General features: G+C 35.5%; 1 protein-coding gene across 3 annotated transcripts in view; it reads right to left on the reverse strand.

Moving 5' to 3' along the window:
* Positions 1-15,986, reverse strand: part of KCNH8 (potassium voltage-gated channel subfamily H member 8) — a 174,302-nt gene that overhangs the window by 45,781 nt on the left and 112,535 nt on the right. For all 3 annotated transcript variants that reach the window (XM_027717440.2, XM_027717439.2, XM_039390639.1), the window contains exon 8: positions 1,855-2,052. In XM_027717440.2, coding sequence (XP_027573241.1) covers positions 1,855-2,052 — 198 coding nt within the window. The remainder of the gene's footprint in view (positions 1-1,854; positions 2,053-15,986) is intronic.

Consider the following 15,986-nt stretch of genomic DNA (forward strand, 5'->3'; position numbering starts at 1 on the left):
GTAATGTCCTTAAGTACAGATTAGTACTTCATTCCTAACAGTTTTCTGAGGCACGCTTACCAATCTGCACTGTATGATGCTAACTCCAAGTTTCTTTGCCCTACTGATTTTCCTCAACAGTATCTAAAATACAGTTCCTCAAGAAAATACCTGGAGATCAACCTGCTCTGCTCTTTTACCTGGAATATATCTTGTTCACTGGACCCTTGCAGATATAAAACCATTCTTTTACCTCCTTGCCTGTGAGCAACTTTGTCTTTCAGTCATCAGTTCCCTCTTACTACATTCAGTCGACTAGTTCTTCACAATTTATTCAGAGCACAAGCATATTATCTCTATTACTTAATAATACAAGAAATGAAAATAAAACTGCTATAATTGGACTAAATAAATGCATAAGATGCTTTAAGTTCGACTCTATTAAGTTTATGAAAGCTCTGTCATATCAAAGAGTATTAAATGTTCATCATTGCCTTACACAGGGTATCTCTTGATTTCTTGACAGAAATGAAAACTCCTTCCTTCATTCCAACTGATTTTATGTAGTGAAAACCCCAAAGCAGAGAGACCACAGAGTATTTCAAAACTATAATTTTATAATTTTATGCTACCAGCAAGAGCAATTCATGAGCTGCTTATGGTTTTGTGACATTGTAAAAATCAAAATTATATCATTCTTGGATGATTCATTATATTATTGCCACTCATTTTCGTGACTTAGGGAAATGACTATAATGAATTGATCAGTTTTTATACCACTTTATGCTGCAAATATATAGTTTACAGGTCATTCATCTTGTTCGCTTGCTTTCAAGTGTCAAATTGCCAATTTATTTTTGACCATGAAAATTTATTCTGCAAAGCTGACGAGCTGACAACCTGGGCTTTACTGACTAGCCCCGGAGAAATACCTACTAGTATTTCTAGAATAACTAGGCAAGCAGACAAAAAGGGGAGGCAGGAGGCAGTACTTTAGTGGTAATTTGCTTTTACCCTTCATGCCCTCTGTGACATCTTTGAGCTGTATGATGTACACATTACAAAACAGCACCACTGATTTTTGGGGGAAACAGAGAGCTGCAGGTACTTTCTCTAGTGGTCTTGGCTTACAAAGGTCTGCAGGTGCTACCAGTTCACTGATTGTACCCAGGTGTCTCAGCAGAAAGAAAGGAACCATGAAGGAGCATATGACTTTCCTCAACAGTACAATTAGATAATTAACATAAATAAAAATACTACTAAGAGCTTCAATTTGAGAAAAACATTGCACTCTGATTCTAATCTGAACCAGATGATTACCAATGACAATTGAACTGCTTTTTTGTTTATGGCAGAGTCACCTAATGCTCACCAAACAGTCTTCCTTGCTCTGTCCTGTCTCCCTAGCCTTCTCTCTGTTCTGGTTGTTCAGCTGTGGATACACACCAGCTCACAGACGCATTACCCTGTGAGCTGCCCACTTTCCCTCATCACTGTTCTCAGGACTGCAGTGGGGACCAAACTGGAGCTCACATGCACATAATACCCAGCTGACCAGAAAAGTGCCTGCCATGTGACCAAAATCCCCAACACATGCCTGGGCCATTCTCACTGTCAATAATGTGAGTTTGCATTTTACTGTGTGACACCGTCTTTTGTCACCACAACTGAACAAAAAGATATAAATATATCTTCCTAAGAGAGTTTATGTAGTGTAAACCAAACAAAGTTATTTCCTTGCCTTGCTCTTTTAAATTAAACTTGTTAAACTTTCTGCTGTGCTTTTTTATAAAAGAAATTTGGCAAAATCGCAGCTATTTTACTTGTTTCTACCCCCAAAAAACATTTTACATGGCATTTAGCATTTGTACCTACCCCCAATCAGCATTGTGCAAATGGAGAAGATCTTTTCAGCATCGGTATTGGCTGAAACATTTCCAAACCCAACACTGGTGAGGCTGCTCAGAGTGAAATATAGGGCAGCTATATAGGCACTTCTGATTGATGGGCCTCCTAGTGTATTATTCTCATAGTAAGGAGACTCAATACGCTTTCCAAGCTCATGAAGCCAACCTGCAAAACAAAGCAAAAAAAGAACTACTAAGGAATACTGACACCATGAAAACTACACATGCCATAAAACAAAATAGTTCTAAAAAAAATTATTTAAAGGACACTACATTCTTCTCATAATTTCTAGAATAAAAAGAACATTAAACTGTAGGAATTTATACAGCACAATAATATTGTGTCTCTGGAATATTTATTTTAATGCATGATTATTTATTATAAGAACTGTATATCTGTATGGAAATGAAGTGGTTTTGAATTGCATATTACAGGTCTAATTAGATAATTTATAAAATCCATTAAGTTACCGAAAAGAAAAAAATCATCACCTAATAACATTGCAGCTAGAATGCAACATAATTTGATTCTTTCCATTAATTAATGCTTGGAAAGCTTTTTGACATACTAAGGCTAAGTCATTATAATAGTAATAGTAATTACATATTCAGAGCTTTTTCCTTGTTTCTTTTTACAGTAGAGAAGATTCAAAGATCTAAACATAACTTACGAACCAGAATTAATTTTCAAAAGATGCTTCAGTAAGTGTTTTCTAGATTGTCCATTAAATCTTTCCTTTCATTTTGCTAAATGAGTCTATGTGTGCTAAAGAAAGTAGAATTAGCTACTGCTTCATAGATATTTGAAAAAACAACAACAAAACAATCCCAAAACTACAAAGCAGGGAAAAATATGCAGTTGGAAAACACATGACCTGAATGAATTGCATAAACACGATGCTTCACAAAAATCAAGTTATGGGAAAAAAAGGATAAAAATTGATTTGTTTTAGCAGTTTTGCCTGTTAAGCAGCTTGCTTGGGAGATTGGGAATCTTTCCTGGGTACTCAGGGAGAACTTCCAAAAAAAATAATCCTGACAGATAGAGTTTTATTTTTAGAAAAACTGTTTGGTGGTCTCTCTGTTGGAAACTGAGACCTGATAGACTGAATCACCTCCTGAAGCTTATTCTCTCTCCCCTTCAGTCAGCATCCATTTGGATGAATCCAAATATGACTGGAGGGAAACCCATTGCACAGAATATCTGCAAAAGTAAGGGATAGATTTAAAGTATCTGTCCCAGCTTTCAATTAAGTTTGGGAAAAAGTCTGTAAGAATTTACTATTTACAGCAGACTTGTTGAACCAAGGCTGCTGCTATGCTCAGCTCCATAAACTCTGGCATGTTGTCCTACAGAGAAAGCTCAGCCAGAAGGGCTGGGTTATGGCAGGGTAGGGGCTGGCCATGACCCTGCTGACCCACTCTATGCAGGACAGTGAATTTAACCAAAAGCATAAATGAAAGCGATATGCATTGTTGTATCAAGGCAGTACTGAGTGGGTTGTTTTACCTTGACAACAGACACAAAAATGAAAATAAGAAATCTCCTTGAATTTTGTCTTGATAGAAAGTATTAATCATGTGGGGCTATTTTATATTTGTGGCTCCCAATTATTTAAAATGAAAGTAAAGAAAAACTGGGAAAAAGAAAAAAAAAAGCCTAACTGAACCAATACAAAGCCCAGCTGTACCTCTGTACACTACTATTTTTCTGAGACTACACTGCATTTTCCCAACAGTAACATGGCCCTTTGTACAGCAGATTTAATTCCTATGTTTCTGGGTTGGGGAATGTAACCCTAAACATTAAAGAATATAGAATAAAAACCTAAGAAAATCCCTTGCAGAGAGTAGACAGTTAAAGAAAATCTATCTTCAGTGCAAAACTGAAACAAACAGGTTATTTTAAATAACTGTAACTAATACGAGAATACTAAAATAATGCCTTTTAGGAGAAAATCTCCTTCCTGAGAGTGTTCTAAAAGCCAGTGATTCTTGGCCTGTGTATTTCCTTTTTTTTGACTTTTCATACATTTTCAGTACTATCCAGGAAAGGTGGATGACTCTACTCTTTAACTGACAGATATATGTAAACTGGTTTCTCCTTTACAGTTCACTTTACATTCAAGGTTATCACCCAACCCTTCTGAAACATCACTGTTCCTAAAGGATTCATTACTGCTAGTAAAGGTAAGGTACAAAAATAAATTACACCTATCAAACGGTAGAAGTCCCTACATTATTTCTACAATATTTCTCCTACCAAAACACCAAATATAATACTGTCATTTTACAGTTGCTAATAAGCACTTCTGTCCAAGACACCACTATTTGAAATGAGTTCTGTATTCTGTGCCTAGTTCTGTGGTATAACTGAGGGTCAGACAAATGATCTCAGTAGGATGAATGGCTTATTGCTGAGCTACAACAGTAGCAGATAGAAATTATTAGCAATTCTTAACAATTGCGAAAATAATGCCCACGATATAAAGAAAAGCTGTTAGATAAATTTCTTTGGAGATTTAGACTTGGAAGAGAAAGTGTTTATCTGAAAGTGAAAAGCCAATACATATATTCCTCTGACTTGTAGATAAGAACATGTTTATAGCTTCTCACTTCTACTTTGGTTGTTAGAGATTATCCTAATCAGGACCTTTTGAAGAAATAATATAGAATGATATTTCAGTCATAGTATATAAAATGCTGCAAGATCTTCCAGATCATCTTCTTGTTAGCACCGCATTTTTTTTTTTTTTCATTTCAGGGTAGAGCCAAGATGATGTTGATCATAAATACTTCCATTAGCCAATGGAAATAGTCATGAGGTAGCATCATTGACTAATTCCTTTTCCTTTTCGGTTCCTGTAGGTAATAGCTCTCAGCAAATTTTCTGGCAAACCTGAGCAATTAATTTTTGCCCTCAGGGAAGAAGAGGAAAATAAATATACCTTGTAGTCAGAGGGAGCTTCCTAGAATTTAGCATTATGAATCTTGACTGGTTCGGAATTAGCATTATCTAGGTATAGCTCTCTTACTTTGAAGACGTTTTAAAGCACCAATCAGCATAATTAAGAGGAAGACCTTTCAAAGAGAAAAAGAGCACTTAAGTAATCAAGTCCTATCAAAAAGTCAATAGGAATTGGATATTTAGCTCCATTAGGCTACTTTGAAAATTACTGTAAGACTCTATATTAAGTCTCATTTATCTATATCGGGGAAGTGTTCAAGTATCAGTAGAAGCATAAAAAAGCATTTAAACATCCATAGATTACAAACTTTTTAACTAGATATAAAACACATTATTTCATTTACTAGCCACTCAGAAACTCAGTCTTCTCCTGGTTTGGTGCTAACTCTGTATTGAGTAGGTACCTCACTCCCTATAATTTGTAGCTTCATTTTATTCTACTACTTAGATTTTCCTTACATGCCAGACACTTAACATACCAAAATACTGTCTGGCACTTCAAAAACTTGGAAAAGAGTTGCAGTTTCTAATGCATTAATTACCCACAGCACTTATTCTATAAGTAAGACAAACATTTTCTTTCCCAGTTAAAAAACAGACCATAAATCTCTGGTTTATTCTGCACTACAGCATCAGGAAGCGTAAAGAGGTAGGGATGAGGAGAACATCTTAGAGCATCCCTGAATGCCTGCAAGCAGGAATGGTCCCCAACAGACCAGTAGTGATGATGTTAAAAGAGAAAAGGATGGGACAAAGGCCAAGCTTCTCTCAGCTACGGATCCACATCAAATTTAGGGACCTCAAGTATTCCTAGGGGAAATGTAAACATAGGAAAGCCTATCTACTCTCATGTAATTGGGTTTTTTTGGTGTTTAAACAGTATTTGAACCTCATATAAGGCCAAGTCATACTTGTCCCATTCATGCTAGTGAGGAGAGAGAGTAATCGATACTATGCTGATAGTAGGGACAGAGAATATGTAGTGAGTAAACTAAAGGACACTGCTGAGTGTGGGTTATCTTTAAGGACTATGTTTGAGGCTGAGTTTTGTTTTTCTGGCTCAACCGAAAAACTCTGTAGCTCTACATGAAATATGGCAATGGCATTATTAGATGCCATGTCTTCTTTATGAGTCTCCAAAGCCTAGAACTGTACATTAGAAAATAGCAGGCAATACAAAACCATCTAAAACCAAAGAAAACCTAGAAATAGTGAAGAAAAAAAATAGACAAAAAGTATAAGTAAGTCACCAAAGACTAAAAAATAATAGAAAAACATCCTGAACAAAGCACATGCAGCCTTCTGGTATAAATAGATTATAACTTTTAACACAGAAGTCTCTATCTTATGACTAGTACTGTGTGTTGCAGTGAAGAGTTTAGGGTCATTAAGGAGAAGACAGAAAAACCACAAACTATACAAGAGAAAAAACCATACAAGATAAAAAAGATCCTTCATCACTCAAATGCATTTTTAAATTAGTTCCTCATTTCAGATCTAGAGCCAGGCAGCAAGGAACTATATGTTTGCATGGCAAACCATACCATCCTTTCATTACATAGCTGCACCCTCTGATCTGCAAATGAATATTTCATATTTCCATTTTAAATGGGGGAAAAATGTTGCAAGTTTTCCACTGATCTCAATGAAACCAAGATTTTGAGCTTGTATCTGTCTCTACTATGTTTCTTTGAAATATTAACCTCCACAAAATAAAGCCTAAGGCAAAACAGTTGCTAAGATAGAACAAATAGGTACATTTCCTTCCTTTTAGGTAAAGGCACTTGTGACAACAGTTTCTGTGATTTTAGGTGTCCAAATCACTTCCATCAACTGTCCTTGTGGCTGCTTCAGAATGTGTCATAGTTAAAGTGCATTTGAGGAGGGGAGGCCAGAGCTAATATTGTATCTGAGATAAGATTTTTTACAACAGCATAATGAATATATTCTACCGTATAAAACTGTAACTATCATTCATTAGACATTAAAACATTAGCTTTGCTTTTAAGATTGCTCCAAAGAATTTTGCACAGTTACTCTCCAGTTGTTGCTGACTGATTCTATGCATTCGGAATCTAAAGGCATATAAGAAGATTAAATCATTTTACTTCTTCTAGTGTGCATGACTGCATTATTGAATAATCATTGCCTCTCTTCTCATGATAATTACTCATTTAAGGCATTCAAGTTCTTCTCAAGGTACTCAAAGTTTTTTTTATCTCTGTCTAGCCAAAATGTTTTTGACATGTGCAATTTTTTCCTGTTAAAAGCTTTGCAGTTTTGCCAGACTATTAATAGGCTAAACAGCACCATTCCTACTACTTCACCCTGTGGAACATCACTGTTACTCTTTCATTGTCACAAAATCTGATCATTTGTTTACAGGTTTGATTCACGGTGGAGTTTTGCCTGTCATGACAGGAGAAGTTCCCAGGTACCAGAGCAGATGGTTTTATGATTAAAGAACCCCAGAGGTGACAGGAGCAATCATAACTTCAACCACTGCTTCTGGAGGACTGTAAATGTGTAAGACCTTATTGTACCAGGTCAATAAATAAAACATGCCTTAGGCTTTTCTTTCACACAGATTAGAAAGAAACAGGTACCAAAAACAACAAAAAAAAAGCCACAATCCTGAAAGTGTGGCAGTTACAGGTTCTAAGAGTGTAAAAACACAGCTACATGACATGTACCCTAATGGCAGATTTGAACAGTAGTAAAACACAGGACACGAATTTGTGCTCTTTTGAATCTTAAGATAATAAATTAAGTGTTATATATATAAGAGGAAACCTGAGATACATCTGTATGACATGCCAACAAGAGGTGCTCTCAAGGCTACCCTGTGTGACCTGGGGCCAGAGCCCAGGCATAACTGTGCTGACTGGGAACTGCCACGCATACAGCAAGTATGGGGATTAGTGCTTCAGATCAATGCATAGCAGAGATATCTACCTTCCACAGTTCACAGCATCACCTTTCTCTTCCCTTTGTGACACACTACCTGTATATTTTTAAATCTAACTTTTGTCTGTTTTAATACTTCCCCCCATTTTTCTATGTTGGGGTCATAATCCTTGGTACTTTCATGGTGCATTCACTGCACCAACTAATCCAGGTAGTGAAAGGTTAACTGTGTTAAACTTGTACAAGCAGATTATACTTAGCCTCTGGACTGAGGTACATGGATACTATCATGATAGAAACTACACAAAACTTTCTACAGATATAGATAAATGTTTATACACTTTTGCTTGATGAATATCCACATTATAGACAATAAAAAACCCAAACAAACAAAACAATCCCTCTAATTTGTAATCGAACAGGAAAAGAATAACTCCTTTTCTATCACGTACTCTATGCTTTTTTCTATTCAGTAAGTAAACTCTTTAAAGGAGAGAGAACAAATTTTATAAGAAGATTTCATGCTTCTGATCTGAGATGCTCGTCTTTAAAGCCTAATCCATAAAGAAAAATAGAGCCTTCATTCATGTAAGTGGTATATAGACATTTATAAATATCCACGTGAAAACATTAACAGCATATTTCAAACAATGCAAATAACAAGAAATGTAATAGTTTAAAATTAAAAGAAAAATAGTTGATAATTTCAAAACCATGCCCTTCTCAGAATTAAACCCTGATGAGACATCTTCTCTCCAAAATTATAGATGAAGATTCACAAGTGGAAATTTTTAGGAACATTGTCATACTAGATGTTATGTGGGCACAAGAATGGATAGATTCAATAAAAATGTAATTTGATTTCCACTGCAGAGAGACTGAATACAATTCTTATTACAACTCTTCCCAAATTAACAAATGAAGTAAGAGATGGGCATGAGCCAAAATCCAAGGCACAAACACGCTTCTAATAATGCTGACAATTCATACTTTTGCATCTACTTTTTATTTTTATTATGGACCAAATTAAAAAAAAACAGGATTTGAACATAGATGAAATTGTAGTCCTCTGCCAGACTTTGGGAATCCTACCACTGATTTTCCGACGTCTGTAAATTGTCCAGAGAAAGTCTGAACTTGGACATAACACAGTCAGAAATAAAAACAACAACCAAAGATAAACAGCATCCAGATATGTCCCACTGCTCCATGAGGCTTGGACATTCAAGATAAACAAGCCTCTGTAGTCAGAGGTAGGTGGGTGAAATGGTTACCTTCATAACTGGTTCCTTTTGAATGCTTGCCTTAAATTACGGAGAACCCTTTGCATGTGCAATGCCTGATGTGCTTCTTGGGCAATGATCTAGAGGAAAGAGTATCTTTCCCAAGATCCTTAGGGAAAGTTTTTGACTATCTAGAGAACAAACATTAAGGCAGATGTTTTAAAGGCTTTTAAAACCCATAGAGTTTTCCAAACTAAATGTGTACTCCCTTTGGTTAGATCATTTTCAGATACAAGCTTAAACTTTGTCAGGTCTACAGAACGTTGATTTTATTTGAAAGGTGACAACCCATGTAATTCTTTTGTAAGGCTGAATAATACCCTTTGTAAATAAATTGGCTGTTGTATTTCTAATCAAATATATACTTAGAAGGTATTATAAAAAAATCACATTTTGCAAAGCTTTAACTCATTTAACTTGACAAAGTCATAACAAGATATTGACCCATTCTGCTCACTGAAAATGAAGTTTTCATGGGGCAATAAATATTCAATGAACTAAGTAGTTTCAGGAAGAAGAGGTGTTCAATCAAGGATTAAAAAAGGAAAAAATATCTAAGATCTAATTGCAATGTTGCTGATAACGACAAAACAGAAGTACTGAAAACCTAACAATTAAGCTTTAATTATCTGATAAAACTCAACTCCGAAGTATCACTGCTTAGAATAAGAATATAACATTCCTGTATTCTTGTGATAAAGTTGATGCCACCTTCAAGATACTGACAAAAATTCCTTGTAGAAAGCATTCAATTTCTTGTCATCAACAATGTGTGGTCTTTTAAATAATTTAAATTTTAATTTTGGAAAGGCATAAGTGCAAGAATACTTTTTATCCTATGGAAAGCTAGTAATCCACCCCAGTGAAAGAACTATAAGTGCATGGATTATAATGTGATTTCCAAAGTCCCTGGTTGACCACTCCTGGGCACATTCACAGCTTATAAGTGATAGAGCAAGAGACCTGACATGAAATACTTTCAGTCCTAGGATTTTTTTAGAAAACAATGTATTTTTAAAACAAGATACATTTTTAAAAATATTTGGTCGCTAAAAAGTAAGAGCAGGTTGGAGTTCTGCAGCTCTTCCACCTAATGCAAAATGCTATGTAAACACTCCAGAAAACAGTGTCCATGAATTACCAACAGCTTCACACATTTCAAGCCCCAGTTTCTAGACAGAATCTAACTATATTTATGCATTAAATATTAATATTTCTAGATGATGCCCTACCTTATTTTGCCTGCAAAATAAAGTTTTGCAGTTTTACTTTTTCTTCTACTGTGTTGGATAAATCCCCAAGGAGCAGCCCAGACAGTTTCACAGTCAGAGCCCCAGATACTCCCTGAAGTGGTAGATAATTAATGTGAATTAGTATTTACATTTCTTCTTTGCCATGGGGCAAAATATTCTCTTTCCAGAGAAGTTATTTCATGTCTACAAGTACAGTATATTCTGGTGAGAGAGGAAAGATAGGAGCGGTATGAGGGGAGTGGAGACATGTCCCCTTGAGTGGAGACAGTTTCCAAAAAGCTAGTGAATGCTCTGTGTGAACACAGAGGTTATCATCACTGGAAGACTTTTCCTCTAGGAGCACTTGCCATGTGGAATGGTAATTGGATGCCTGTGGTTGTCCTACTCGGTGGCTTGGCCCTGCAGGCTGACTGGGGAGGCTTTGGGTGGGTTATCCCTCTCATCCCTATGCTGCATTACTACCTTACTGCCTCATAAGGCTCCAGACAGCTGCATAGATTTGTTGTTCATATTTATGAGGAAGACTTCAATATAACTTCACACCAGTTTCACCATACAATCTAATAAAGATTCCCCTTATAGCAGAGATACATTTATTCCAAGATAGAGACCTGTCTATGTTATGTATAAGGGTTATGTATAAGAATTTTAAGAGCTGACCCAGCAGATCTGCAAGGAACACATTTATTTTGATATTTTATGAGAGTTCTCGAAACATTTAGACTTCTGAGAAGAAACTCCAGTGTACATGGTCAGTGCACCTGCATTCCTGCAGAACTAGGTCATAAATTCCTTCAGTCTATTTATCAAGGAGTAGGTAAATTTAGAAAAGAAATGTATTGGAAACTCTTCTTCTCTGTGGTAAGCATGCACAGCTCTTCTCGACAGTAATTTGTCAGATGGCTGTGTTTGAATATGTGGGAGATTTAAATCTTTCTCGCTTTTGCAAGTCAGCAGTTTACTTTCTCTTCCCCAAATCACTAAAAGGACAAGATGGGGATATTTTCAACACTAACTTTCTGTGAATGTAGCAGTCAATACATACAAAGCATTAGGTATAGCTAATTATTTTTATTAAAATTTTTATTTTTACTAGGAATAGTTTACAAACAACTCTAAAGCCATTAATGTATTTGGAGTGAAGAAAAATACCTTTTTATTTTTTAAATTATCTTGCTTTGTTCTCCCCAATATATATTCTAGGGTTCTTACACTAAAAGAAATTAGTAGCATTAGTAAATTAACTACTATTTTTGCAATATTGTATAATGTTAATTTAATTTTTAGATTACAGGTAAACCATACAAGTCTAAACATATAGGTAATTTAAGAAATAAATTGCAAGACTATAATCAGAGGGATATAAATCATTCGCAAATAATCTTCTTGAAGGAGATGGTCACACTGTCACTGTACAAAGAGTCTCCTCATTTAATGTTAGGCAGACTGGCTGTTACTGTCCTTTTTCAGGCTATCAAATGCCTTGCAGCTAAGCTTGCAATTAGAAATGTTAGTGCTCCTAGTCCATTCAGTGCAAAGAGCACGTCTATCTATGCCCTCTTTGCTTCCCTGTGCTCCATCGGTCTGTACCCATCTGTTAGAGCTTTTCTTGTCTTATATTTAGACTGTAATACCCTCTTGGGCAAGAGCAGCCTTTTTATCCTGTGTTAATTCAGCAACGGAGACAAGAGGATCTTGACCCATAGCTAGCATCCCAGGTGCTGCTGCAATAAAATTACTGATAATGACTTTTTTTTTTTATGGTGTCAGCTGAAGAGTTGGAAATCTGTTTTGCAGTTTTATGTATTTGGAGTCCAAATCAGACCAAAGAGATCTCGAGCTACTATAGGTGACACATTCATGTCTTCTTAAAGAAATAAGTATCCTCCTCCATAAGTAATACAGATCACTTTAAAATGAAAACTTAATTATTAAAATGTGCAAAAAATATCCCATGAAACAAAACCTTGCAGAATGTCAGTTCTGCAAAACTTTGGGTCTGTATGTGTGCAGTGTGACATAGTTGGTAAATTATTCTCACCTGATGTTCTCACTTGCTCAGATTTCACCATCAGAGAAACACAGGCTAAAGTTTTTCAGTACTTATGACAATATCTCAGTCCTAAGAGTTAGTATATTTACAGTTCTGACTCAGAATCTGCAAATAAATTTTCACGGAGGCAATGGCAGTGGTAGTCAATGCCTTAAAATCTCTGTAAAAGAAAGTATTATTTATTTGCAAGAGCAAGATACCAAGAGGACTATATTTTTTATAAAACCAGTGCAATATGCCACAAATACTTTCATACTGTCTATTTAACTGTCAGCAATCTGCAAGAATAGAGCTGTTTACTTCTAGACTCTTCTGTAAGAGTCCTCTCTGCTTTTTAAATCTGAGTAGTGCAATAGGTGGTCCCTGACAGGTGGTACCTTCCCCTCTCCTGCCATCTTCCCCACTCCAGAAATCATGCCAATATTCAGCAGCTCCTACATATTCAAATGCAGCCTCCCAGCTTGGTAAAACAGACGCAGAAGCCTCAGCAGAGAAACTGTTTCCTTTTGTACATCTAATCACAAATGAAAGGGTAATTGCAAAAACCCCAAGTTAAGTTCCATCTGACTAGCCTGCACAGGAGATGATAATGACAGTATGGAGTTCAGTTTGGGTCAGCATAGACTGCTGCAGTCTACATGACATCCATTTCTCCTTGTCTTCTATATTAATAACATCCATACTGCTTAGATAACAGCTAAGTATGTTAACCCTCGCTACAATCTGTTCCTTGCTTGCTCCATAGATTTTACAGTATCGTCTAGGTCTTTTCTTCTGTCTTCTTATTTAAGGAGCCACTGTGTTGCTTTCTGGATCAGGACTCTGTCAGGCAGCCATATGATAAATTTGCTCTTGCCTTGTCTTAATTTTCAAATCCTTGAATCTACAACATAAGTAACATTTTTCAATATGTTTTTAATTATGTGTCATCTGAATCAAGGAAGTTTAGATCCAAACATATTTGGCTTTTTGAGGGGGAAATCAACCATAGGAGATATTTTACTCCAGTATATATCTAAACATAATAAAAACCTCAAGAAATTGCAATGCAATAAAGGCTTGATATAAAGAAAGAATAAAAGGTAAAGAAGAAAGGTGGTGTCTTAATGGGAAAACACACTACGTGTTTGAAGCTACAGCAGTTCTGAAATAATACATGTGTGTCTGCAGATCTGACAGGTCTTTTTGAAGTGCATGACATAAGGGAATCCTAAGCATTAGCATTTTTATCTCTAGCTCTCTTAGATCTGACAGTGAAAAATGATTTAGAATAATTAGGTATAATTATTTTTACAAAATAGGTCTTGTGTAAAACTTTATATGCTGCAGAATACTGTGACATACTCTTATAGCTTCACATTGACTTGTTTTGCTGACAGATAAGCATTGTCACCTGAAAGTACAAAAGGAGCACAAATACTTTCCAAGGAAGGTAAAAATGAAAAAGAGTCTGGGAAGGATAATTTCTTCATTTTTATAGGGAAATGATTTTCTATTCTGGCAGCAGAAAGCCCCTTCTAATATCAAGCACCTGATCTGTTAAAGGGCAGGGAAAAAAAGATAAATAAATAGAAAATAGGAATATACACAAAGGACATCTCTAGATTAAGAATGTAAGGCATGCTTGTGCTATAGAAGAAAAGCAAAACCATTTTAGTCATTATGGGATGTGTCTGGAATGCAACATGGCATTCTAACTCCCTAGGATCTCCACCTATGTGATGGAGCTGAGAGGCAGTCCAACCAGATATTGAAGCAGCTGCTGAAAAGATTTCAAAATATATAGCAATGGTTTTGTGGGTTTTAAGATATTATAATTTGAACAGCCAAGACCATGAGCTTTAAAAATAGAAGGAGAGATTTTTGAGAAATCCTAACAAAACTTCCTATTACACCAATGTGTAATAGACACTAATATTTTAGCAAAATGGTACAAAGCTTTCCAAAGAGGGTAGTGCAACCCTAGAACAAGGTACCAAAAGAGATGGAGTCCTCTCCAATCTTGACAGTGTTCAGCACTTGAATGCAGCAAGTAATGTCTGACCCGATTTAGTGCATATGATAGTCCTGTTCAACCAGCTGGTTGGTCTAAATAAACCCCAATGGTTCTCTCCAGCCAACACTCCAAGTACAGCAGTTAAGGGTTAAAAGACTCTGATGTAACTTCAAATTGATTGAGCACGACTTTTATGCACAATATGTTCAACTTCCAATAAAAACTGCTTTGTAGAGTTAATGAATGTTAGGTAGAGTTAATGATGTGTAGGTAATCTGTGGTTAGACACAGATTGTCAAATCTCAGGGACTTCATCCACACCCCAGACTTTTACTTTTCAGTAATATTGTCCAGAAGTTTTTTACTAGGTACAAAATCTTGAAAATGTATTAATAACTGCATAAAAATCTCATACTCCCTTTTATAAGGTACTTTTGTACCTATTTTTTCAAGGGCTTCAAATCCAACAGGGTATCTTGGTCCTGGGGTATTTCATGATTGCTAAAATGGCTTAATCAGAAGGCAAAGTACGGTGTGTAAAGGAAAATACAGTTTAATCAAGGAACTGAGCCTGTAGAAAAGAACAGCAGGGAAGAATGGCAAAATAAAACTTACTAAGGCCCAAAGCAGCTAAACTACAAATTAATGTAACTCTAAATGCAGACGAAAAAATTCAGTTCAGCTCAACAAATGACACTTTGGTTTCACACATTTGCACCTCAAAAACAGAGTTGTTTTTACAAATAAATACAAAACTGAATAATTTCCACAAAATTAATATTTATGAATATTTTAAAATATAAATTTATATTCCAAATCCTGACAAGGTCTGGTATACCTAGGTCTGAAAAGAGAGATGTTAATTTAGAAAACCTTTCCTAGAAAGTATATTAGTATATGATTTATATTTATGGTTTAGTATATACTTAACATAAAAAACAGGCAGAAAAGTAGGTCCAGGTTTTCAGGTAAACCTTTACAAGACCTTAATTGTAAGTATAGGTCTTTACCATGTGCAGACAGATTTCCACTCATACTTCCAGCATATACTCTGGTGATTACAGCTTTGCACATAAAACCTCCTTGCAGCATTTAAATCTCTCTGCGTCTAATCTATCAGACTGACAGACACAGAAAATACTATGTCCCATTAAAATAGTGAATAACTATGATAGCCTACAAATGGGATTTCTTCTTCAAAAGCTAGATGAACTTTCCTTATTTATACTAATTCAAAAGTGTAACCCAATTAGATAAAACAAAAAGTTTTCTTTCATTAATATTTTGCACCACAAGCTTCTCCAAATTAGGCCTCATATATAGTATTTTACATCAGAATTGTTTTAATCACTCAGGTAAGGTATTCGGCAGAGTTTAAATAAATATTTTTTGGTTGTATATTTGTACATTTATTCACTCTAATTTCTTCATGATTTTAATGATTTTATCTACTTTTGTTCTAACAAGTCTAGTCCAAACATTAATTCATGGAATTATTGTATACACATTGTGTATACAATAAAAGAGTTACTTTCACAGAGGAGTAAAACTCATAAGGATTTAAAGAAGACATTAAAAATATTTAAAGGCATTCCAATGATAGATTTTCTGGGATTAAAAATTTCTGTTTCAATTGCCTT

The sequence above is a fragment of the Pipra filicauda genome, unplaced genomic scaffold, assembly GCF_003945595.2.
Source record: "Pipra filicauda isolate LSUMZ 115617 unplaced genomic scaffold, ASM394559v2 scaffold84_size4826128_pilon, whole genome shotgun sequence".
Classification (NCBI taxonomy): Eukaryota; Metazoa; Chordata; class Aves; order Passeriformes; family Pipridae; genus Pipra; species Pipra filicauda.